The sequence below is a fragment of the Pleurodeles waltl genome, chromosome 7, assembly GCF_031143425.1.
Source record: "Pleurodeles waltl isolate 20211129_DDA chromosome 7, aPleWal1.hap1.20221129, whole genome shotgun sequence".
Lineage (NCBI taxonomy): Eukaryota > Metazoa > Chordata > Amphibia > Caudata > Salamandridae > Pleurodeles > Pleurodeles waltl.
In genome coordinates, this window is record NC_090446.1 from 959,206,563 (window position 1) to 959,230,177 (window position 23,615).

The window sequence follows — 23,615 nt, forward strand, 5'->3', positions numbered from 1 at the left end:
ACTAGCCAAGGTGCCCCCAAATTGTTCAGGGCAAATTCCCCAGACTTTGTGAGTGCGGGGACACCATTACACGTGTGCACTGTACATAGGTCACTACCTATGTACAGCGTCACAATGGTAACTGCGAACATGGCCATGTAACATGTCTAAGATCATTCTGGCATTGGGGGGCAATTCCATGATCCCCCGGGTCTCTAGCACAGAACCCGGGTACTGCAAAACTGCCTTTCCGGGGTCTCCACTGCAGCTGCTGCTGCTGCCAACCCCTCAGACAGGTTTCTGCCCTCCTGGGGTCCAGGCAGCCCTGGCCCAGGAAGACAGAACAAAGGATTTCCTCTGAGAAAGTGTGTAACACCCTCTCCCTTTGGAAATAGGTGTGAAGGCTGGGGAGGAGTAGCCTCCCCCAACCTCTGGAAATGCGTTGATGGGCACAGATGGTGCCCATCTCTGCATAAGCCAGTCTACACCGGTTCAGGGATTCCCCAACCCTGCTCTGGCGCGAAACTGGACAAAGGAAAGGGGAGTGACCACTCCCCTGACCTGCACCTCCCAGGGGAGGTGCCCAGAGCTCCTCCAGTGTGTCCCAGACCTCTGCCATCTTGGAAACAGAGGTGTTTGTGGCACACTGGACTGCTCTGAGTGGCCAGTGCCAGCAGGTGACGTCAGAGTATCCTTCTGATAGGCTCTTACCTCTCTTGGTAGCCAATCCTCCTTCCTAGGTAGCCAAACCTCCTTTTCTGGCTATTTAGGGTCTCTGCTTTGGGGATCTCACCAGATAACAAATGCAAGAGCTCACCAGAGTTCCTCTGCATCTCCCTCTTCACCTTCTGCCAAAGGATCGACCGCTGACTGCTCAGGACGCCTGCAAAACCGCAACAAAGTAGCAAGACAACTACTAGCAACCTTGTATTGCTTCATCCTGCCGGCTTTCTCGACTGTTTCCAGGTGGTGCATGCTCTGGGGGTAGCCTGCCTCCTTGCTGCACCAGGAGCTCTGAAGAAATCTCCCGTGGGTCGACGGAATCTTCCTCCTGCAACCGCAGGCAACAAAAGACTGCATCACCGGTCCTCTGGGTCCCCTCTCAGCACGACGAGCGTGGTCCCTGGAACTCAACAACTCTGTCCAAGTGACTCCCACAGTCCAGTGACTCTTCAGTCCAAGTTTGGTGGAGGTAAGTCCTTGTCACCCCACGCTAGACTGCATTGCTGGGTACCGCTTGATTTGCAGCTGCTCTGGCTCCTGTGCACTCTTCCAGGATTTCCTTCGTGCACAGCCAAGCCTGGGTCCCCGACACTCTAACCTGCAGTGCACAACCTTCTGAGTTGTCCTCCGGCGTCGTGGGACTCCCTTTTGTGACTTTGCATGGACTCCGGTTCACTCTTCTTCCAAGTGCCTTCTGTGAGGGCTCCCTGACTTGCTGGGTGCCCTCTCTGTCTCCTCATGCAAGTGGTGACATCCTGGTCCCTCCTGGGCCACAGCAGCATCCAAAAACCCTAACCACGACGCTTGCAGCTAGCAAGGCTTGTTTGCGGTCTTTCTGCGTGGGAACACCTCTGCAAGTTTTTTCCCGGCGTGGGACATCCATCCTCCAAAGGGGAAGTTCCTAGTCCTCTTCGTTCTTGCAGAACACCAAGCTTCTTCCACCCGGTGGCAGCTTCCTTGCACCCTCAGCTGGCATTTCCTGGGCTCCTGCCCACTCTCGACATTGTCGCGACTATTGGACTTGGTCCCCTTGCCTTACAGGTACTCACGTCCGGAAATCCACTGTTGTTGCATTGCTGGTGTTTGTTCTTCCTGCAGAAACTCCCTATCACGACTTCTGTGCTTTCTGGGGTTAGTAGGTGCACTTTACACCTACCTTTCAGGGTCTTGGGGTGGACTATTTTTCTAACCCTCACTGTTTTCTTACAGTCCCAGCGACCCTCTACAAGCTCACATAGGTTTGGGGTCCATTTGTGGTTCGCATTCCACTTTTGGAGTATATGTTTGTGTTGCCCCTACACCTATGTGCTCCTATTGCAATCTACTGTAACTTTACATTGCTTGCGTTACTTCCTTTTGCTATTACCTGCATAATTTTGGTTTGTGTACATATATCTTGTGTATATATCCTTTCCTCATACTGAGGGTACTCACTGAGATACTTTTGGCATATTGTCATAAACATAAAGTACCTTTATTTTTAGTATATCTGTGTATTGTGTTTTCTTACGATATTGTGCATATGGCACCAGTGGTATAGTAGGAGCTTTACATGTCTCCTAGTTCAGCCTAAGCTGCTTTGCCATAGCTACCTCCTATCAGCCTAAGCTGCTAGAAACACCTCTTCTACACTAATAAGGGATAACTGGACCTGGCACAAGGTGTAAGTACCTCTGGTACCCACTACAAGCCAGGCCAGTCTCCTACAACAACACCAAACATTCTCTGATTCAATTATGGCTCTCCAACTTAAACCTAACAGGCTTCATATCACATGTGACAGAACACGTCAATTCACCATGATTCACCCTCTACTCAAAACTCTCACTCAAAGAACACATTGTTGAGAAAGCCAAAACAGCCTGATTCTCTCTCTCTCCCGAAACAATAAAATATTTTCTCCCAGCAGAAAAATTCAGAATGATATTTCATGCCCGTGTCTTCCCCTACCTTGACAGATGCAATGCTCTGCTCAACAGCATGAGACCATCCTCACTCCCTTGAAAGGCAAACTTTTTGCAGCAGCAGGGCTCATTAAAGGGCTGAAGAAACCAACCAGATCACCCTTGTGCTAAAGAATCTACACTGCCCCCCCCCGCAAACTCAGATCATCTTCAAGATTAGCTTCATCACTTACAAGGCCAGCTACACCAAAACCCCTGGCTACTTTTTTTAACAATATAAGAAGTTCGACACCAGACTAAGAACTTTGACATTGGCAGTTTAGAGATTAAATATTGCTGGATGGAGGAAACAGAAAAACAAGCTTTCTCCGCCTATGGCCTAAGGATCTGTATCAACATACCATATGACATCTAAACAGCAACAGCCCTCCCACAATTCAGGAAAAAGCTGAAAACGCAATTCTTCACGGAATTCTACCTCAGATAGACTGACTTCTCAACCCTTCCACTGGCTCGACTTCCTCTAAGTTTCCCCTCTTTCTCACGTATCCCCACCGAGGCTTATGCCCTACCATATAGCGCTCTGTTGGTAGCAAGTTAGGTTTATGCTTTAGAAATTCCAAAGCACATCTACATACAAACGTACATACATGCATACATACATACGTGTGTGCATACATTCATTCATACATACATACATGTGCAGGATTGCTTCTCTTCCTATGTAAGAGGAACATTGTAATTCGGGTAGGACAGCTCCTTTGCATGTGATAGCTCGGTAATAGCGGCCAGGTGCTAAACAAGGACTGGGATGGATACTAGTGTGATCCCAGAAGTTAAGAAGTATTGGCTGGAATTTTTCTATCTAGCTCTTTTTTCTTGTCTCACAAAATGTCAAAAAGTGCCCTAAAATGACAGATTGCTTTAACAAGGGGAAGAACATAGTTGATCATCATTGCTCTCTTGTGGCAGCGATGATCGGGTTCTTGGATGACCTTTCTACAGTGGATAAGAAGGTGACCTTCTCTTCACTAATCTTGTAACCTAAGGAAGGGGCGATTATAAAATACTTTCATTTGCTTATACTTGATTCTAATTCTACGACACAACTCTCCCTGACAGCTCTCTTTAGTTTACTTCTAGAAAGTATTTGTTGTATCTTTGTAGTCCCCTGGTTGTGGAGATCTACAAGTCAAATAAGGTTAAGCTGTACCTCTTGATGCCATAAAATGTTTGGGAAACACAAACTTTGTCAATTGTTCTTAAACTCTGGGAAGGTGAACCTGAAAAGGGGGCATGTAGAAGGAGGAAGCTTTTCATCGTCAAAGACAGGAATGGTTCTTACCTGATGAACGGGTCCACGTAGGTCAAGCACTCCTCATCCACCAGGACTGTCGAAGTGTTTTCGCCATGTCCGAGGAGAAACGCCGCCTCGCTGTTCAGCGAGAGGATGAGGCTGTGGGCACAAAGGTCCATGGGTTGTGATGCGTTGTCCTTCCCCGCGACCGTGATGTGGAAGTCGCAGTCCCGGTTACTATCGTATAACTGGCTAAGAGATGAGGCAAGATCTGCGGACCAGTCAAGCAGGTGCACCGACTCATTACCGGACAACTCTGAAGGGAGTACGGGAGAACATAGATTTACATATGGGTAGACAAAGAAAGCTACAATTTGATTTGGAGAAATTCAGTTGTTGGCACATAATACGTGTATGAGGCTTGAAGTCATGCCATGTCTTGCACTTGAGCAGTGCTTGAAGTGGGTTGAAAAAAGTTGGGAGTGGGCGTCTGAAAGTAACGTGGCCAAAAAACACATATATAGGAATGCTTTACAAGACGCACAGTCTATCTGATTAAGTGTGCGTCTAAAACTTGTGTACCGCCTGACCCCACATATAAAGCATATACACTTAAATAAGCCAAACCTTCAGGCTTTGACAATTCATGTTAGCACTGTTTTTATTGTAATCGCTATCAGATAGATGAATAACAAAACACTGATACTGTAAATAAAAAGGTATCAATTATGAAAAGATATGATTCTAAAAATATGGAATTATGAATTAAACTCTACAGAGGTCTGTGGATGAGGGCTGTGATTCTGATGATCTCAGTCACTTGATTATTCCACATACTATCACCCTTCATTGTCACCGCGCTCTCTCTCTCGCTCTCGCTTTAGTCTCTTAAGCTCTTTTTCTACCCACATCTCTCCTTTTGAAATCTATCCATCTGCCACTCTCTTTCTCTCTCTGTCACACCCACACACACACCCACACACACACATACAAACACACCCTCTCTCCAGGTGCGGCTCGCGGCATGGAGAAGGGGTGGGGGGGGACCAGAAACAGATGTTTTTTTTTTTAAACTTACGTTACTCGCCGCCTCTGCCGCTCCTCGGTCCTCACAAAACAGCAGGCACAGACCCCCAGCCTGCCCTGAAGCTAATTCTAACAAGCAGCTTTAGGATTGGTCAGAGCGCTCTTGCTTGGTGCTCCGAGGCAGACTGGGAGCCTCTGCCTGCTCTCTCCAACCCGGCAACACAGTGCCAGGTGGGAGAGAGCACAGTGCCCATGTGTGTTTTGCCAGCCCGAGACCACTGGCCAAACACAAATGCGCACTGAGGGGAGTGCTGTGCACTCCCACTATATGCTCGTCATTCCAATTGCCCCGCCACTTTAAAAAAACATAGTTTATTATCGTTTTATTTTTAAAGGTTTTTGCTTCTGCTGCTGACCGGGCGGACGACACTCCTCCTCCATAGCGGAGGAGCCGCAGCTAACACACATATACACACATTCTCTCTCTCTCTCTCTCGAACATTGCATTTTATTTTCCTTTGGCGCTGTCAATATTTTAACAGCTTGTTTTCTACTTCACACATTTTCCTTAAAAATAGTAAATGCAGTTGGCATATATGTGGCCATCTCTCTGTACACTCCGATGAGCATGTAATGTGAACACCTTTATGACCCAGTGACAGGCAGTGTGAAAAACTCACAGTGAATTCAGTTTCTAATCCAACTCAATCGTTCCTTGTAATGAATAAGCATTCATACCCTGAACTCATACAGGCAACCGGAGGCTACTCAATTGACAGTATGTGCTAGACAAGTTTCAAATGTTGCATGAGAAGCTACATTTAACTCATGCAAAATCTGGGAAAATGAAATACTCGGAATAACTAGGGATACTTATACGATACAACATTAGGTAAAGCTCCTGAAAGGAGAACAGGCACTGCGTCTCTGACTAGGATTGTCGTAAGGGTTCTTATGTTTTTTTGCTTGTACATGTGAGGACATTATGTTAGGCTACTATTGGAATGCAAGTGTTACGTTTTGACTAGCTTGAGCTGTCTTTTGAAGACCCATAGTTCCTAACACATTACATATACTTAGAGTAGGGTTTGGGTGAGCCCCTTGAAATGATTGGATGGCTTTGCTTTCTATTCTCATCCTTGTCCCACTCAGAAGCATTATGGCCTCACAGTGTTCTGACTGAATGAACTGAATTCTTCCAATGCTGAACGAGGTTTTTTATTACAATGTTCCTTTCAGCACTTCATGGGAGTGGATGTGTTTCCTTGTTGCTGCTGTCTCCCTGTCCCACTGTCTGTTTCTGCATTTTAACCCTCACCCAACTTCCTTTTGCTCCCTCATTCCTGTTTTAATTATCTAACACCCACAGACTCTTCATATTTTACCCTCCCCCGCTCATTCACGGCTGCATAGTGCTCCCTGGTCAAATTTTCTATTTTAAGGTTTTTTACAGGGGTCCTTAAAGTGCTGCAGCGCTACTCGCTGACTTTTGGGGCTCCCACACACTTGCTTTGCATTTAATTTAGTGTTCTAAAATAGCTGTTGATCATGTTGGGAAAGTAAAATAACAATGACAAATTGGACACAGGTATGTCATGATCCATCCATACGCATTAGTGCCCATCTTGAAATGGCAATTCTTTAATTGAAAACTCATTCCAACATGGCCGCGCAGTTGGCCATGTGCGTCCTGATGTACTGGCAAATATTTTGACATTAACTTAGGCCAATGAAACAAGCATTAAACAAGCCAATTGCTTGGCTTTGTACTCCCTAGACCTATTGGCTTTGCCAAGGCTTGTCTTTACTTTTGCTAATGCTGAGTTCTGGCCGGACCCACCACATCTAAAGCCATTTGAGCTAACTTGCTGAGCAAATTCAATCTTCTTAGCAAACATTCCCATGTATATCATTCTCAGTTTTCCTATTATAAGCATGGGTTTAGATCACGAAGAATGCATGTGGTAAACAGGGCACAAAGCGGCTTGGTAGATCTAACAGATAATTTGTTAAACAACACAAACGAACTAGTGGTGTATGGTAACAGAAAAAGCACAATTTAAGAAAAAATATATGGAATGATGTCAAGATTATTACAGGAGCTATACTGGTAATTTTGCACCAGAAAGCAGGGGATAAACTTGATGCACTCTGGGGACTCTTTAAAGTGAAGGAGATGGTGCTTTTAAGGCTATTTTGATATTTCGCAGGTTCGTGGCTAATCATAGATTGAGGGGAAAAGGAGTCCAATAAAGGCTTGCTCCATAGTGCAAAAGACAGTTCCAGTCTGCAAGCAACTAAGGGTTCACCAGCCCTGCCAAGTAATAAGCACCCAGGGTTGGACTAATGCATTTTAAGTTGTGTCCCTGCATCACTACGCTAAAACGCATTGCCCCACATTCTATTTAACTCTCCCAGTGCATTGCTCGAGGCACTTTGTTGCCTACACATGTGCTGCATGTGTATACAGCCAATACTGATTGATCTCTTAAGTGTGCCCCATGTAGTGTGGGCTCAGAGAATAGGTGACTATAGTTGCCAAGGACATCGCCTCTGGGCAGTCTGGCTTCCCCACATCCGGACCCTCGGCATAGGGTAATTTGTCATACTTTGCAGCATGTATGACAATCATGGGCATTTCTTTCTTGCCCAGACAGGATCATGGTACCTTACCAACCCTGGTCATCCAAAGCAGTTTGCCTCACATCCCCCCTGGGCCTCCACGTTTATAAGAGCAAAGCCAACACAGTGATTGAAGGAATGCTTGATTTGGTCTCTGCCTCTGGATATCACTCAGGCCACATTCAACACCATCCTCTGTGCCATTATAGATATAGACCCACCTTATGCAAATGAGCCTTGGTCCTGCTCCAACAGGAACAGTTCACACAAACTGCCAGACTAGGTACCCTCACAATAAAAACACAAGCAAGACTGATTTTGACCTACTTAAGTCTTGTCAGTGAGAACTAGCTTTAGTCCTATTGCACAGTGAGTTTGGGACCCACGCCTGGACATACCTGTCACACATAGGGCATCAACTTCAAAAACAACAAGGTGATGGCAGGAATACTTGACTTAATCTGAGCCAATAGCAATAATTAGGGATAGCATTCCAGACTCTTGTTTTTTCCCATTGTCCCATTCTAGATATAGACCAGCTTTATGCAAATCAGTATAAGTCCTGCCCCAACAGTAACAATTGTGCTCCAGTAGTTACTGTCCAGCCCGAACTACCAGCCCAGGTCCCCTCTAGAGGGGAACACCAGCAACCCCAGAATGCTTTCAACTCACATAAGTCTCGGGAGTGTGGTATAGCTTGAGTCCTATGTCAAAGTGAGCATGGGACCCACATCTAGCTATTCATGTCACATTTAGAGTGTCAACTGCAGAAACAGGGTGGTGTACGGAATGGGGCATGATTGAGCTCTGGAGTTGAGGCTGAACTCAGTGGCAGTTTCTCACAGTGTCTGCCAATGATCCATAAAGATGTTAAGACTATTTGCACATCCAATCCTTGACCTGATCTCCGAAGAGCACAAAGAGTGATGGTCACATATATGCCAAATTGAATTACTAAAATCTTCGAAAGAATGTGAAAAAGGTAGCTGACTGTCCCGATATTTACAGCACCAGAGAAAATTCTGTGTTTGTAGCTAATTAAAGAGCGAGAACGAAAGTGTGTGTGTGTGTGTGTGTGTGTGTGTGAAATAAACATGCTTACGCAGATGACACAAGGACGTACATGCAGAAAGACAGAATGAGAAGAGAATGATGAAGAGGAAGGAGATAATGTGTGAGCTATGCATAAGGAGGATTTCAGAAAGATGTGGGGAGTAAAAGAGTGTGAGTGTCTAACATGATGTGAGACTGCAGAGAAAAGTGGTATGAGGGTGAGAACAGGGGTGAATGAGACACTCCAAGGACCATTAGCCTTTCAACAGACCTTAATAATCTACTGTTTATACAAACAATAAACTGTCCTTGGGACACATTTTATTGCTGTTGTTAAGTTGGCTCCTTGACAGGAGAGTAGGAGAAACAAAGCAGTGTATCTTTAACAAAATACAAACAGTAGTATTGGTTTACTCACACAAAGTGTTCAATGATTTACTAAGGTCTTGCATTATCCTTGCATGATATCAATTGTCGCAAGGCGACACAAGTCCTTATCTGGCATTTACTAATTCATGCAAAGCCACTTTATGAGGCGTTGTGTGGTTTATTAAATGCAAAGTAACGCAATGCAGTACATAACGCTGCCATGCGTTACTTTGCATCAGGGAGGTGTTCTATGGCCGGAGCATGGGAGTTCTCATGCATCCCTCCATGTATTTTGCTGCAATCCCATTAAAACTGAGATTGCACCAAAATGATGCGCCTCCCAGACCCAGGCTTAACAAGGAAAAATATCTTTCTCCTTGCTACTTCCTTTTTCTATGTGTGTTGCATTCCTTATCGCACATAGAAACATTTAAATGTCTATACATGCCTATAAAGATTGTTTCTGTCCAGGTAGCCCTTCCTTCACAAAAAAAAAACCCGCTCGTAACGCAGGCACCCTTGCAGCATTGCTCATGGGTAACTGTGTTGGCGCTAGGCAAGCTCAAGTGCACCAGCGCAAGGAGGGAGCAGAAGTGTGCCAGATCGTTGTAGATATGTCTTATTTCTGCTCTCTACCTTTCATGCAACACAGCACAACAACTTTGCTTACTGTCCTGCCTTGCATGAAATACCAGTAAATATGTCCCTCTGTTTTTAACTCGTAGGCCACAGATTCGGATCCCAAGGAGAAAGCTGAGATTTTGTGTACCTTCTGCAATGATCTGTATGTAACCTCTAGGTCTTTTGTTCCAGTCCCAGAAAGATTACTTTCTTCATATCTTCCTTGAACAGACCGGGTAGAAAGTTTTGTTAAAAATTGTCAGCTTTTGGCATTTTGTGGACGTTTTAAATGTCAACAACGTGTGCTTTACAAGTACACGTTCAGCTATATGGAAACAGTGTTATTTTCTGATCTTCACTGCTTTGATGTACTAGTGAGATAGAGTCACTGGAAGTGTCACACATTTGGTAGCAGAATGCCACTTATATGCACACTGAATCCGCAGAAATGTTACACATATGCAATCTGAACACTTGGAAATTATGATTCAGTATTGTGATGTGCAGCCAAATGGTGGCCCCAATGATCGAATGTGGGGGATTCTAAAGTGTAGTTAAAAACTCTCAGGCCTCAATCACGATTGCCTCCATGATTTAGTATCCTGCACACACCCCTGCTAATAAAGAGGTCGAAACGTGTGCCATAATATATTTGTAAACGAGAGGCCGCACAGATAAGGATGTTTAGAACTTGAACTAGATATGTATTTGAGGGACGTTCCCATGTTAGTTTTTAGCCCAGGAAGTTGAACAGTTAAAGGTTTTACATGGTATATGTTAAAAGGCCATGCTACATTTGTAGTTTTTCAAGAGTTTGAACCCAATTTTGAGCAATTAGGTTGTGTGGAAAGCGACTATTTGTACAGTTTTTTTTTCCATTTCAGAAACGTCAGTACTCCTGGTGCTTTGGGACACATACCTAGCATGCCCAACAAGAAATCCGAATTCCTGTACAATGATGTGGACCTAAGGACGAGTCAGTCACCTCTAAGGTGCTCAGTGCTTAATTTGAGCTAGTAGTTTCCAGTGCTCGGCACCGGCACTTAATGACAGTATGCCACATGGCAGACCTGATTGTCTAATTTAGATATGAGGACAGCACAAGCAATGACTAATATCTGCTGCCCAAGCAATTCTTATTGCTTTGGTGGACTGGAATAGTCTGAATGTCAAACTTGTAGGAGTGTGGTGCTTTGTAGTTGTGTAGGTACTGTCCCTGGTAGTTCAGGCAAGGGCAATGGGTGGTGCAAGCTGCAGTGGCCCCCTGATGAGGGCCCTGGCACCTATTGTTTAACAGATTAAGCACTGAAGGCACTAACATGTAAACTACTCTGCCCCACCATGTCTTGCACTTCAGAGACAAGGGTCTCTATAAGAAACCACATGGTTCATCTTAAAGTCTGAGAAGAGGATGATAGGATGCAGATGGTGACCCTTACCTGCTGCCAATCCTGATGCAAGAAAAAGTAGGCTGAGCAATGCGTAGACTCCCATTTCCATGGTTATTAGGCAGCTTCTCGTGGGACAGCTCTGTAAACCTGCAACAGGAAGAGGAAAGTCAGAAGCAGGTTTCTAAGCACCACTTCATCATTACGCCACACATGCACACACTAGTGCACACTCATGTGGATATAAGGCTGTGGGTGTAATGCAGCTGGGTGACATCATCCGGAGTTCTGGTCTGTGGCCCTATGTCCATTTCCGAAGCTGTGCTGACAGTTTTTTGTTCAGTAAAAAAGTATTTGACCACAGTTGTAGGAGGCTGGCCTGGCTTATAGTGGGTACCTTGTGGTACTTACACCTTGTGCCAGGTCCAGTTATCCCTTATTAGTAGAATAGAGGTGTTTCTAGCCGCTTAGGCTGTTAGAGGTAGCTATGGTGAAGCAGCTTAGGCTGAACTAGGAGACATGCAAAGCTCCTACTATACCACTTATATCAAATAGCACAATATCATAAGAAAACACAATACTCAGAGTTACTAAAAATAAAGGTACTTTAGTTTAGTGGCAATATGCCAAAAGTATCTCAGAGGATACCCTCACTTAGGAGGTAAGTAATATACACAAATTATATGTACACAAACCCATAACAGATAAGTAACAGTAAGAAAAGTAGTGCAAACAATGTAGAATCACAATAGGGTGCAATAGGTAGACATAGGACTAGGGGCAACACAAACCCTATACTCCAAAAGTGGAATGCAAATCACGAATGGACCCCAGGCCTATGGGAGGTTGTAGAGGGTCGCTGGGACTGTGAGAAAACAGTAAAGGTGTTCAAAATACCCCACCCCAAGAACCTGAAAAGTAGGAGTAAAGTTACCCTACTATCCCAGAAAGACAGTATAGTCGAGATAGAGGATTCTGCAAGAACCGCAACTGCTACCAAAGCCTGAAGATGGATTCCTGGACCTGAGGACCTGAAAAGAAGGGGACCAAGTCCAAGAGTCACGCAAGTGTCCAGGGGGGCAGGAGCCCACTAAACCCCGGATGAAGGTGCAAAAGGGCTGCCTCTGGGTGGAAGAAGCCAAAGATTCTGCAATAACGGAAGGTGCCAGGAACTTCTCCTTTGGTCAAAAGATGTCCACGGTGTGCTGGATGATGCAGGAGTGTTTCCACGCAGAAATACCACAAAAAAGCCTTGCTAGCTGCAAGAGTCACGGTTGAGGATTTTGGGTGCTGCTGGGGACCAGGAAGGACCAGGATGTCGCCCCTTGGAGGAGGAGGCAGAGGGGGCGCTAAGCAACTCAGAGAGCCCCTGCAGAAGCAGGCAGCTCCTGCAGAAGTACCAGAACAGGCACTCAGAAGATCTGAGGACAGCGGTCAACTCAGAGTCACAAAGGAGGGTCCCACAACGTCGGAGTCCAACTCAACAAGTTGGGCAATGCAGGACGGAGTGCTGGGGACCCAGGCTAGGCTGTGCACAAAGGAAGTCCTGGAAAAGTGCACAGAAGCCAGAGCAGCTGCAAATCACGCAAAACACAGGTTTGCTGTCTGACGTGGGGAGGCAAGGACTTACCTCCACCAAATTTGGACAGAAGGGCCACTGGACTGTGGGAGACACTTGGACCCAGCTCCTGTGTTCCAGGGACCAGGCTCGTCAGGATGAGAGGGGACCCAGAGGACCGGTGATGCAGAAGTTTGGTGCCTGCGTTGGCAGGGGGAAGATTCTGTCGACCCACTGGAGATTTCTTCTTGGCTTCCAGTGCAGAGTGAAGGCAGACAGCACTCAGAGCATGCACCACCAGGAAACAGTTGAGAAAGCTGGCAGGATGAGGCGCAACAATGTTGCTGGTAGTCGTCTTGCTACTTTGTTGCGGTTTTGCAGGTGTCCTGGAGCAGTCAGCGGTCGATCCTTGGCAGAAGTCAAAGAGGGAAGAGCAGAGAAACTCTAGGGAGCTCTTGCATTCGTTATCTGAGGAATAGCCCAGAGGAGAGACCCTAAATAGCCCAAAAAGGAGGTTTGGCTACTGAGAAAGGAGGCTTGGTTACTAAGAGAGGTAAGCACCTATCAGGAGGGGTCTCTGACTTCACCTGCTGGCACTGGCCACTCAGAGCTGTCCATTGTGCCCCAACACCTCTGAATCCAAGATGGCAGAGGTCTGGGACACACTGGAGGAGCTCTGGGCACCTCCTCTAGGAGGTGCTAGTCAGGGGAGTGGTCACTCCCCTTTCCTTTGTCCAGTTTCACGCCAGATCAGGGATGGGGGATCCCTGAGCCGGTGTAGACTGGCTTTTGCAGAGATGGGCACCATCTGTGCCCATCAAAGCATTTCCAGAGGCTGGGGGAGGCTACTCCTCCCCAGCCCTTCACACCTATTTCCAAAGGGAGAGGGTGTAATACCCTCTCTCAGAGGAAATCCTTTGTTCTGCCTTCCTGGGACCGGGCTGCCCAGGCTCCAGGGGGGCAGAAACCTGTCTGAGGGGTTGGAGACCCCGGAAAGGCAGTTTGGCAGTACCCGGGTTCTGTGCTAGAGACCCGGGGATCCCTGGAATTGTCCCCCCAATACCCCAGAATGGTGTTGGGGTGACAATTCCATGATCCTAGACATGTTACATGGCCATGTTCGGAGTTACCATTGTGACGCTACATATAGGTAGTGACCTATATGTAGTGCACATGTGTAACCTGTCGCTAGTGCCAGGGTGCCCACACACTAAGTAACTTGGCACCTAACCTTCATCATATAGACATATAGGTGACTTATAAGTTACCTATGTGCAGTGAAAATGGCTGTGAAATAACGTGGACGTTATTTCACTCAGGCTGCAGTGGCAGTCCTGTGTGAGAATTGTCTGAGCTCCCTATGGGTTGCAAAAGAAATACTGCAGCCCATAGGGATCTCCTGGAACCCCAATACCCTGGGTACCTAAGTACCATATACAAGGGAATTATAAGGGTGTTCCAGTGTGCCAATGAGAATTGGTAAAATTAGTCACTAGTCTGCAGTGACAATTTTAAAGCAAAGAGAGAGCATAAACACTGAGGTTCTGGTTAGTAGAGCCTCAGTTATACAATTAGGCACCACACAGGGAACACATACAGGGCATACATTATGAGCACTGGGGTCCTGCCTGGCAGGACCCCAGTGACACATAGGCAAAAACAAACATACATACAGTGAAAAAAATGGGGGTAACATGCCAGGCAAGATGGTACTTTCCTACAACAGTGGCTTTCAGAATAGAGCTAAATTGGCGAAGCCTCACTTCAGAGATGAATGGCCTGATTAGCAGGGTATCCGAGATGAATAATGGATCACTGTGTCATGCTCCTCTAAAGCCATTTGTTTTATGTCAGAATATCACTGACAAAATATTTTGACATAAACATTGTGTCCTTTATATGATTTGCAGAAGTATTGTCAATTTGTATGTAGGTTTTCTAATATTAACTTCAATAAGCGATATTTTTGCAATTATATCTGAAATACATTATTGTTGTCACACTATATTTTGTCGATGATATTCTGGTACCCCACGCATACAATTTTACATGTTATGTATTTTGATATATTACATATTTTAAAAAAGAAATTGTGTAACAAACCCTTACTAAGTAATACTGTTTTATATCTTAGTATTATAATCATTTCTAGGCTCTTCATTGGTTGAATTCTGTCATTCATAAAGCTATAGAAAATAGATAGTTCATCCAAGTTGCAACATTTCTGTGAACCAAAACATGAAAACATATTGTTAGCATTTTTCATTTGCTATGCAAACCTCTAGTTCACTCTTCATGCACTTCTGATGAGCACTGTGTTCGATAGTCGTGGGGAGTGACTGTGCCACTGTGGGCACCTGTCACAGCTTGCTAACATACCCTGGTAGTACACAGCACGGCCTTAGTTTTTAGACCAGGCCCTGTGCCCAATATCCCTCCATGATACTGTGAAAGAAGTATCAGAGAGGTCATCCCGACCTGTTGGCTTTTTCAATGTGTTTTAGCCATGTTGTACTGCTGTTCAACATTGCTAAAATTCTTAGATGTAGATGAGAATGGTATGGAGTGGAGTGGTGAAGAGTGGAGTAGAGTGTTGTAGAATGATGTGCAGTGGAGTGTCGTGGAGAGTCTTGGAATGTCGTGGAGAGTTGCAGAGTGGAGTGGCATAGAGTGTAGTGTCATAGAATAGAATGGCACAGAGTGGTGTTCAGTAAAATGGTGTAGAGTGAAGTAATGGATTAGACTGGAGTAGTGAGTTTTAGAGTACAGTGGAGTGAAGTGGCGTAGAATGGAGTAAATTGACATAGAAGGAGTTGTGTTTAGTGGAGTAGACTGTCATAGAGTGGAGGGGCCTAAAGTGTCGTAGAGTGGCGTACAGTGTCAAACAGTGAAGTAGAGTGTTATGAAGTGTCAAAGACTGGTGTACAGAGGTTACAGAGTGTAGAGTACATTAGTACTGAGCTTAGTGGTGCAGAGTAGAGTGGCATAGAGTGCAGTGCTGTAGAGTGCAATGGTACAGAGTCCAGTGGTGCAGAGTAAAGTAAAGTAGAGTGGCATTGAATGCAGTGGCCTAGAGTTGTACAGAGTAGAGTGGCATAGGGGACAGTGCTGTAGAGTGCTGTGATGTAGAGTAGAGTGGTGGAGAGTAGAAGAGAGTGGTATAGAGTGTAGTAGTATAAGGTGGTGCAGAGTAGAATAGAATGTAGTGATATTGAGTGGACTGCTGCATAGGACAGTGACATCAAGTTCAGTTGTGTAGAATGGAGTGATGCAGAGTAGAGTGGCATAGCGTATATTGGTGCAGAGTGCAGTAGAGTGGCTTAGAGTGGTGAAGAGTAGAGTGCAGCGGCGTAGAGTACAGTGGCATGGAGTGCACTGGTGCAGAATAAAGTGGTGTAGAGATAAGTAGCATAAAGTTCAGCATTGCAGAGTAGAGTGCCTTGGAGTGCAGTGGTGTAGAGTGGCATAGAGTGCATTGGTGTAGAGCAGAGTGGCGTAGAGTGCAGTAGCATGGTATAGAGATGAGTGGCACAGAATGCAGAATAGATTAGAATGGCAAAGAGTTGATAGGTATAGAGTGAAGTGGCATAGAGTGGAGTGTTACAGAGTAGAGTGCATTGGTGTAGATCGTATTGGATTATAGTGGCAGAGTGCAGTGTTGCAGAGCAGAATGACATAGAGTACAGTGATGCATAGTAGAGTGAAGTGCAGTGGCGTAGATTGGAGTTTCACAGCATACAGTGGAGTGGTACAGAGTGGAGTGGCACAGAGTGGCATAGAGTAGAGTTCAGTGGTGAAGAGGAGATTAGAGTGGCAAAGAGTAGATTAGCAAAGAGCGGAGTTGTACAGAGTGAGTGCACTGGCATAGATTGCTGTGTTGTAGAGTAGAGTGGCGTGGAGTGGTGTGGTGTGGTGCAGAGAAGAGTAGAGTGGCCAAGACTAGAGCAGTGTAGAGTGCAGTGGCGAAGAGTGCAGTGGTGCAGAGTAGAGTGGAACAGAGTGAATTGGCATAAAGTAGAGTGGTGCAAAGTAGAGTAGGGAGGCATAGGCTGAAGTGGCATAGAGTTCAGTGGCAGAGTAGAGTGCAGTGATGTAGAGTGGAATGGTGTAGAGTGGAGTGGTGCAGAGTAGAGTGCAGTGTCATGGAGTGGTGCAGAGGAGAGTGGAGTGGGTGTAAAGTGGGGTTTGTAGGGTGTGGTAGGCCACTGCCATCACAAGCAACACATTTTCAGTTGAAAATACTATTACATTTGCACAGACAGTTTTACTGATCAAAGTATACATCACACAAACTATGTGGGGAAATGTCATCATCATCTACTGTATTGATTTGTGTTAATGGTATTAAAATATTTGCCTCCACCACACTTCAGAATTACAAAAAATATGCTTCATTTATGCTTTCCTAATTCTGATAGATTCCGAAATACCTGCACAGTTCATTTACAGACATTTACATTTTGTTGTACGCTAGAAAAAAGCCTTTCCTTTCACAGCAAGATTGTCACATCTCCTTACACAGCAAGATTGTCACATAAATCCTTTCACTTTACTTTAAAATCAGAGAAAGAAAAGTAAACAGCAAGCCCCCTCGCAAGTCATAGCCTGAGATTTGACCTCTGTCTTTGAATACACAACAAATGTAACAAGATAAGAACAAAATCTAACGGTCTATTTACAGAAAGTGAGCTCTTGTGGAAGAATACAAAGAGCGATGATAAACAGGCAATGCTCCACGAAAGGGACAATCTCAAGCTGAACAGCCTAAAACAAATAAAGGAAGCAAATAGAAAGCAAACAAATTTGAGTTACAAACCACAAAGTCAATGGGAAGCAATAGTGGAACGTATTCCCAGGGAAGCTTTCCAAATGTTTACAAGATAGCTCCATCAAATCAGACTGCTGTGCCGTCTGGTGGGCTTTACCCTAAAAGTCTGTTGAGAAAACATAGTATCTATTGGAGCCAAGGCAACCAAAATAAAAAATGTTTCTTCTTAGCTGTGCTTATAAACTGGGCAGCTTTTCTTAATGCCTGGAACAGAAGCTCTTCTGGAAAAGTGTGTTAATGTTTGCCTCCATTTCCATGGCCCCCTCTGATCCATAATACTGGGTTAAGTCTAGGTGGGAGAGGAGCTAGGACCCCTATGTTGGACGGTTGAGGAAATCTTGACCATGTGGTGTACAGCTGTTTGGTTTCATTATTTTATTTGCAATATTCATACAGTGGTGCTGGAATACGTTTTAGAGTGGGGAAGGCCATCAATGTTACATCAGTGAAGTTCTGATTATGAAAAATCAAAACGTCACACAAAGAACAAGTGTAGCAAATGAACCACGCCCATTCTGCAGGAGAATGCTAAGGGTGTGATATGTAGCTGGTGGTGTATTTTTTAGCACATTGTCACAAATATATTACTAAATGATGGTTTGGAAGTTTACAGAAATCTACATACATCTCAATTTCCATTGAAATTGCCACAAAATGTGCACTCACACATAGCACACAAATAACATTTGGAAATCAGGTTTCAGCAAATATTCATCATTTGTACATCTCCAAGTGTCTTGCTTTCTTTTGCTCCTATGAAAATCTTTGCTTCCATCACACTTCAGAATTACAAAAAAGTCCTCCATTTGTGCTGTCCTAACTTCTGATTAATTTTGAAATATTTGTATAATTCATTTACAGGTATTTAAATGTTATTGTTAGAAGAAACTGACATAATACGGTCTTTTCTTTCACACGCCAGGTACCCTTGCAAGACTCTCGAATGGTTCAGTTTACAAAATCCTATGAATTTGAATCCTCTAAATTTGCAGTCAGAGAAAGAAAAGTAAACAAATCTCCATATTAAAAGAGATGTACAGCACGCTCTATAGTTTTGTAAAACTATACTGCTCCAAGTTATAGTTCGGACACATATAATCTCAAATGTTTGGACTTTGGGAGCAGGTGAGTAAGTGGGGAGATCAGAAGCACTAGGGGAAGACAGCCAAATAAAGATGGTCTTTGCTCAGAGAGTGGCCTGGGCGAAACCAACTTTGGCATACTCTTCCATTTGTACTTTTTAACTGTTTGTGTGTTGATAACATGGGAGTGGCATGGTGAAGATGAGGAGGGCAACAAAAAGAAGAGAGTCCTTTAAAAAGATTCAGGCAAAATACAGAAATGGGCACCAGCAGCCTCCAGATTCGGGGGCCTACTTAAGAGCCCCTAGCGGCTCCTTGTGCCATTTTATTTGATGCTAATGTGGCCCAATGAGGCTAAAATCACCGAGCCATATTCACAAAGTGGCACAGTGAATGCATTGCGCCACTTTGTAAACCTTTGCACTACATATGCCTGCACCAGGCATAATGTATGCAAAGGCGGCGTTCCCCCATTAGGTGGATGAAAAAATGGTACAAAGAAATCTAAAAGATTGTTTTAGGACTGGCTGGTATGATCCAATCACACCTTTCTCCCGAATTCTATTTCAAATTAGACAAAGAAGTTTCTTCTTTCTTTTGGTGTTATCAAATCCCTAGGCTCAGTTTGAAGAAATTAAGAATGCCTACCTGACTGGGGGTATTTAATTTCCCCAACTGGATTCATTACCAATCGGCTTTTCTAGCCACCCATGGTGCATGTTGGTTTGAAACAGCCCCAATGAAGAAACCTATCTGGTTAGACGTCAAATCTATCATTGCTTATCCCTACCCATTATTATCCACCCTCACGATGTCCCGCTTACTGGTTAAACACTCATCAAAAATGTTTAAAGACTCCAGTTCAGCACTCATCTCCATAGATAGGGGGTCATTACGACCTTGAAGGGTGGCTACAGCCGCCCGCCAGGCGGTAACCGCCGTGCGGCCACCAATGAGGCCGCACTCACGCGGCCCCCATTATGACATTCCCGCTGGGCCGGCGGGCGCAAACCAAGTTTGCGCCCGCCAGCCCAGCGGGAATGAGGCCGCAACATAGGAGCCGGCTCCTAATGGAGCCGGCGGTGTTGCGGCCATGCGACGGGTGCAGTTGCACCCGTCGCGCTTTTCACTGGCTGGCGGTAGGGGGGTCATAATCCCCAGGGCAGCGCTGCTTGCAGCGCTGCCCTGGTGGATTATCACCGCCGGGGCTAAAACGGCGGTAAACCGCCGGCCCCGGCGGTGCGACCGCGACGCTACCGCCACGGTCGTAATAAGGGCCTCCGTACCGCCAGCCTGTTGGCGGTACGGACGCCACATAGGCAGTCATTCTGACCCTGGCGGTAAAAACCGCCAGGGCCGTGGTCCGCGGGAGCACCGCCAACAGGCTGGCGGTGCTCCATTGGGCATTCTGACCGCAGCGGTACAGCCGCGGCCAGAAACAGAAAGTCGCCGGTCTCCCGCCGGCTTTCCGCTGCCCAGGGGAATCCTCCATGGCGGCGCAGCTTGCTGCGCCGCCATGGGGATTCCGACCCCCATACCGCCATCCTGTTCCTGGCGGTTTCGGCCGCCAGGAACAGGATGGCGGTATGGGGTGTCATGGGGCCCCTGGGGGCCCTTGCAGTGCCCATGCCAATGGCATGGGCACTGCAGGGGCCCCCGTAACAGGGCCCCACTTAGAATTTCAGTGTCTGCTTAGCAGTTGCACCCGTCGCACCCCTTCCACTCCGCCGGCTCCATTCGGAGACGGCTTCCTCGTGGAAGGGTGTTTCACGCTGGGCTGGCGGGCGGCCTTTTGGCGGTCGCCCGCCAGCCCAGTGGGAAACCCAGAATGACCGCCGCGGTCTTTTGACCGCGGTACGGTCTTCTGGCGGTTCCCGCTTGGCGGGCGGCTCCTGCCGCCCGCCAAGCTCAGAATCACCCCCATAGTGTCTTAGACACCAGCATTCGCAATTCATTTTTTATATCTCTCTGGCATAATAAGAAAATCTCAACCCAACTTTCACCAAACATTGCACCAATATGGGTGGCCAAAGGTATAGCAATGTTAATGGATCTTTACTCAAACAAAGAACCCCTATGTTTTACAAATCTCAAAGTTACACTTAATCTTTCAAACTTAGAATTCTGTGCCTTCTTTTCCATCAAAGCAAAGATTTTGAAACTTCCCCCCTTCCAACACTCCCAAATAATTCCTAAACATTAAACATTGCTAAATGGAGGTCACACAGCCTCTAAACTATGCTGACTTATTAACACCTCCAAACTACCACGTACTACCTCTTAGAGCCAGATGTATCAAAGGTTTTTACCCATTCTATGTCTATGGGAAAATGTGTTAATATATATGGCCCTTAGCTACCCCGGATAAACATTTTTGGAAAACCTGGTGCCCAGTAATGTATAAACACAAACTCACCCCTTCTATTCTCCAGACAATTTTTTTTGCAACACATTTTTAATACTGGACTCCATCTAAACTAGCCCGCCTGAAGCTTAGAGACACCAATACATGCTGGTCATGTGAATCCAATATTGGTAATGAGGAACATATGTTTTTCTCATGTCCCAACCTATGTGATTACTGGTGAAACATATACTTACAACTGGAAGCAATTTTTCAGTGCCAAATGAACCTATCATTCCAACAGTGACACTGAACCCACTGCTGATGGAACCTTCAGCTGACCTCTCAATGTCAGATCTTAGCCTGCTAGACCTCTTAGTTACTTTTGCGATCAAAGTAATATTAATTGATTGGAAGTCCTACCAAAACGTGTTTTACCATTCATGGTGGGGCTGGGTTACATTCTTAAGGCGCACACATCTTGCACTAATAAAAGGCAATACTCAGCTGTCACCTTCACCCAGTGCCTGGGAAACCCTGGACCTCTTTGTCCGAACACCACCAGTTTGAGGGTATCTCCTAAGGTACACTCTTACAACTGTATATACTTTTTGCACTGACAGTACCATTGAAACTCCTGTTTCTCCCAAAAGTACATATCATCTGTCCTTTCCCCCCATTTTTCTCTCCCTAGACTCTTAGACAAATTTAACTCATTATAGACATGCTCTACAGGTGTTTTCTATTAGGATGATTGTTTCTCTAATATACTTATGTATTATATTCTTTCTTCAAGTCATTAACACAAATCAGTGTTGGACTCTGCAAACCATTGTGCTATATAAGCATGTCATATATTGATTTATATTTTGTAACATCTTTTCCTCCTATGTGTTGTATTATTTCTCACAAAAAGTTCAATAAAATGTTTTGAACAAAATAAAAGTTAAATTTAAAAAAAAGTTTCATTTTTTACGAGCAAGCAATAGACCTCTGCCTGCTTTTAACAATGATTTGTTTCAACATTCTCATTCAACATTTGCAAAGGGGAATGGGTCTTGTGGGGCCATATCCACCCTTCAGGTGTTGGTAAAAAATGAATGTTTTGTGACCGTAATACGGTCGCTAAACATTCATAGATAGCACTAAAATTTGGTATTTGGAAAAGATGCCCTAAATATGCTCCTTCCAAATACCGAATCACTTTTGTACATATGGTCCCAAGTCACATGTCGATAACCTTTCCAAGATTGTGACTGACACTGCAATCCGAAACCATTCATACATGGCATTGCAACTCACAAGTCGAAGTGGAATATTCTTTTTATGCCCAGTGTTATCTACTAGAGAGAATGTGTCACAATAGCCATTTTGGAAATCAGAAAGGCTTTTCTGACTCGCAAGTGGTTACTGTCAATTGCGACTGGTTATTCTGTGGTTGTAAAGCCTGTGAATTTTTGTGAATCGCACTTCTTACATCAAGCCCTTAGTGTACACAAATGTGCGGCACCCGCTGTTCCAGGTTACATTTATTACATCCTATACCTTCAGTCATATTATCTCTCCTAAATACATGGAGGAAAAGATATGCTTCTGTGCAGAGACCTCAGGGGAAAGATTGTAGAGGGACAAGTATGGATTGGGGAAAGGGGTCCCTTCTAAAGTGGATGCAAAATACGGAATTAGAGCTGTGTGTGAGGTAGGGTCTGTGACTAAAAGACAGCTTCTCTCTTCAGGCACAGAGGGCTCTTGTTGTTGAGCATACTACGACCTGGATCTCAGCCATACTCTTAGCTAAACGAACATTGGAGGTAATGCCACAAGTGGAAACTGACTAAGAATATTGATGATGATTATCTTGTTTCCATAGATATCATTAAGACTGGAGAAATACATCATCTTCAAATAGGCTCTGGCCTAAACCTACATAGGACAAACAGTTGGACAAAACATGGAGTTTAAAATACTGTGATACACAAATTACCTAAAAAAATATAATTGCCACAAAAATATTGTGATACAGAATATTGTTGTCCGGAATATATGTTTTTTAGTAAGAATATTGTTTTAAAAAATATCATTGTTTTTAACATTGTTTTCATTAATATACTTGAAAAAATATCATTTTTAATTATTTTAATGTGTTTTAGTTAATATATTAGTTTTAGGTGTAATAACATAAATGTTATTTATTTTCAAAAATATAGTTTTTAAATTTAAGTGTTTTAGTAATTATTTTTAAAGTTAATTAGTAATTGTAAAATTAGTACTAGGTTGTTAGGTTTGTTAGTGTATAGCATGAGAAGTTAATTAAATTATAATTAATTAAAATGTTATGGTAAGTATAATTATTTATTTAATAGATCAATAATTGCCTAATTGCTGATTTACATTTTTATAATTTAGTTGGTTCGTTCTAATGTACATTTTAATGTTAGTATTAATAACAGTAAATTATATTTTAGTAGTGGATTATTGGGTTTGTAGGGGAATACGGCGAGGCGACGAGTAATTAATTTATATTTAATGGTAAGAATTGTTATTGTAATTTAATTATTTATTTGATTATTAATTATGTCAATTTGTTTATTGTTAGCTTATATTTTTGTATTTTATTATATAAATGTTAATGTATATTTTAATTTTATTAATAATAGTAGTATGCTACATTTTAGTAGCAGATTGCTGTATTTGTAGAGATATAGCGTGGGAAGTTAATAACATTATAACTAGTTTATTTTGATGGTATAAATTAATTTCTTTTAATTTTTAATTTAGTAAGGTTATTATTATTTTAAATGTTTAACTTTGACATATTTTT

The 23,615-nt window shown here is 44.2% G+C and overlaps 1 protein-coding gene across 1 annotated transcript in view; it reads right to left on the reverse strand.

The window, feature by feature from the left end:
* LOC138245781 (galectin-3-binding protein-like) overlaps positions 1–23,615 on the reverse strand; it is a 46,275-nt gene that overhangs the window by 11,749 nt on the left and 10,911 nt on the right. The window contains exons 2-3 of the mRNA XM_069199678.1: positions 11,034–11,132; positions 3,952–4,219 (exon numbers count right to left, since the gene is read on the reverse strand). Coding sequence (XP_069055779.1) covers positions 3,952–4,219; positions 11,034–11,094 — 329 coding nt within the window. The 5' untranslated portion in view covers positions 11,095–11,132. The remainder of the gene's footprint in view (positions 1–3,951; positions 4,220–11,033; positions 11,133–23,615) is intronic.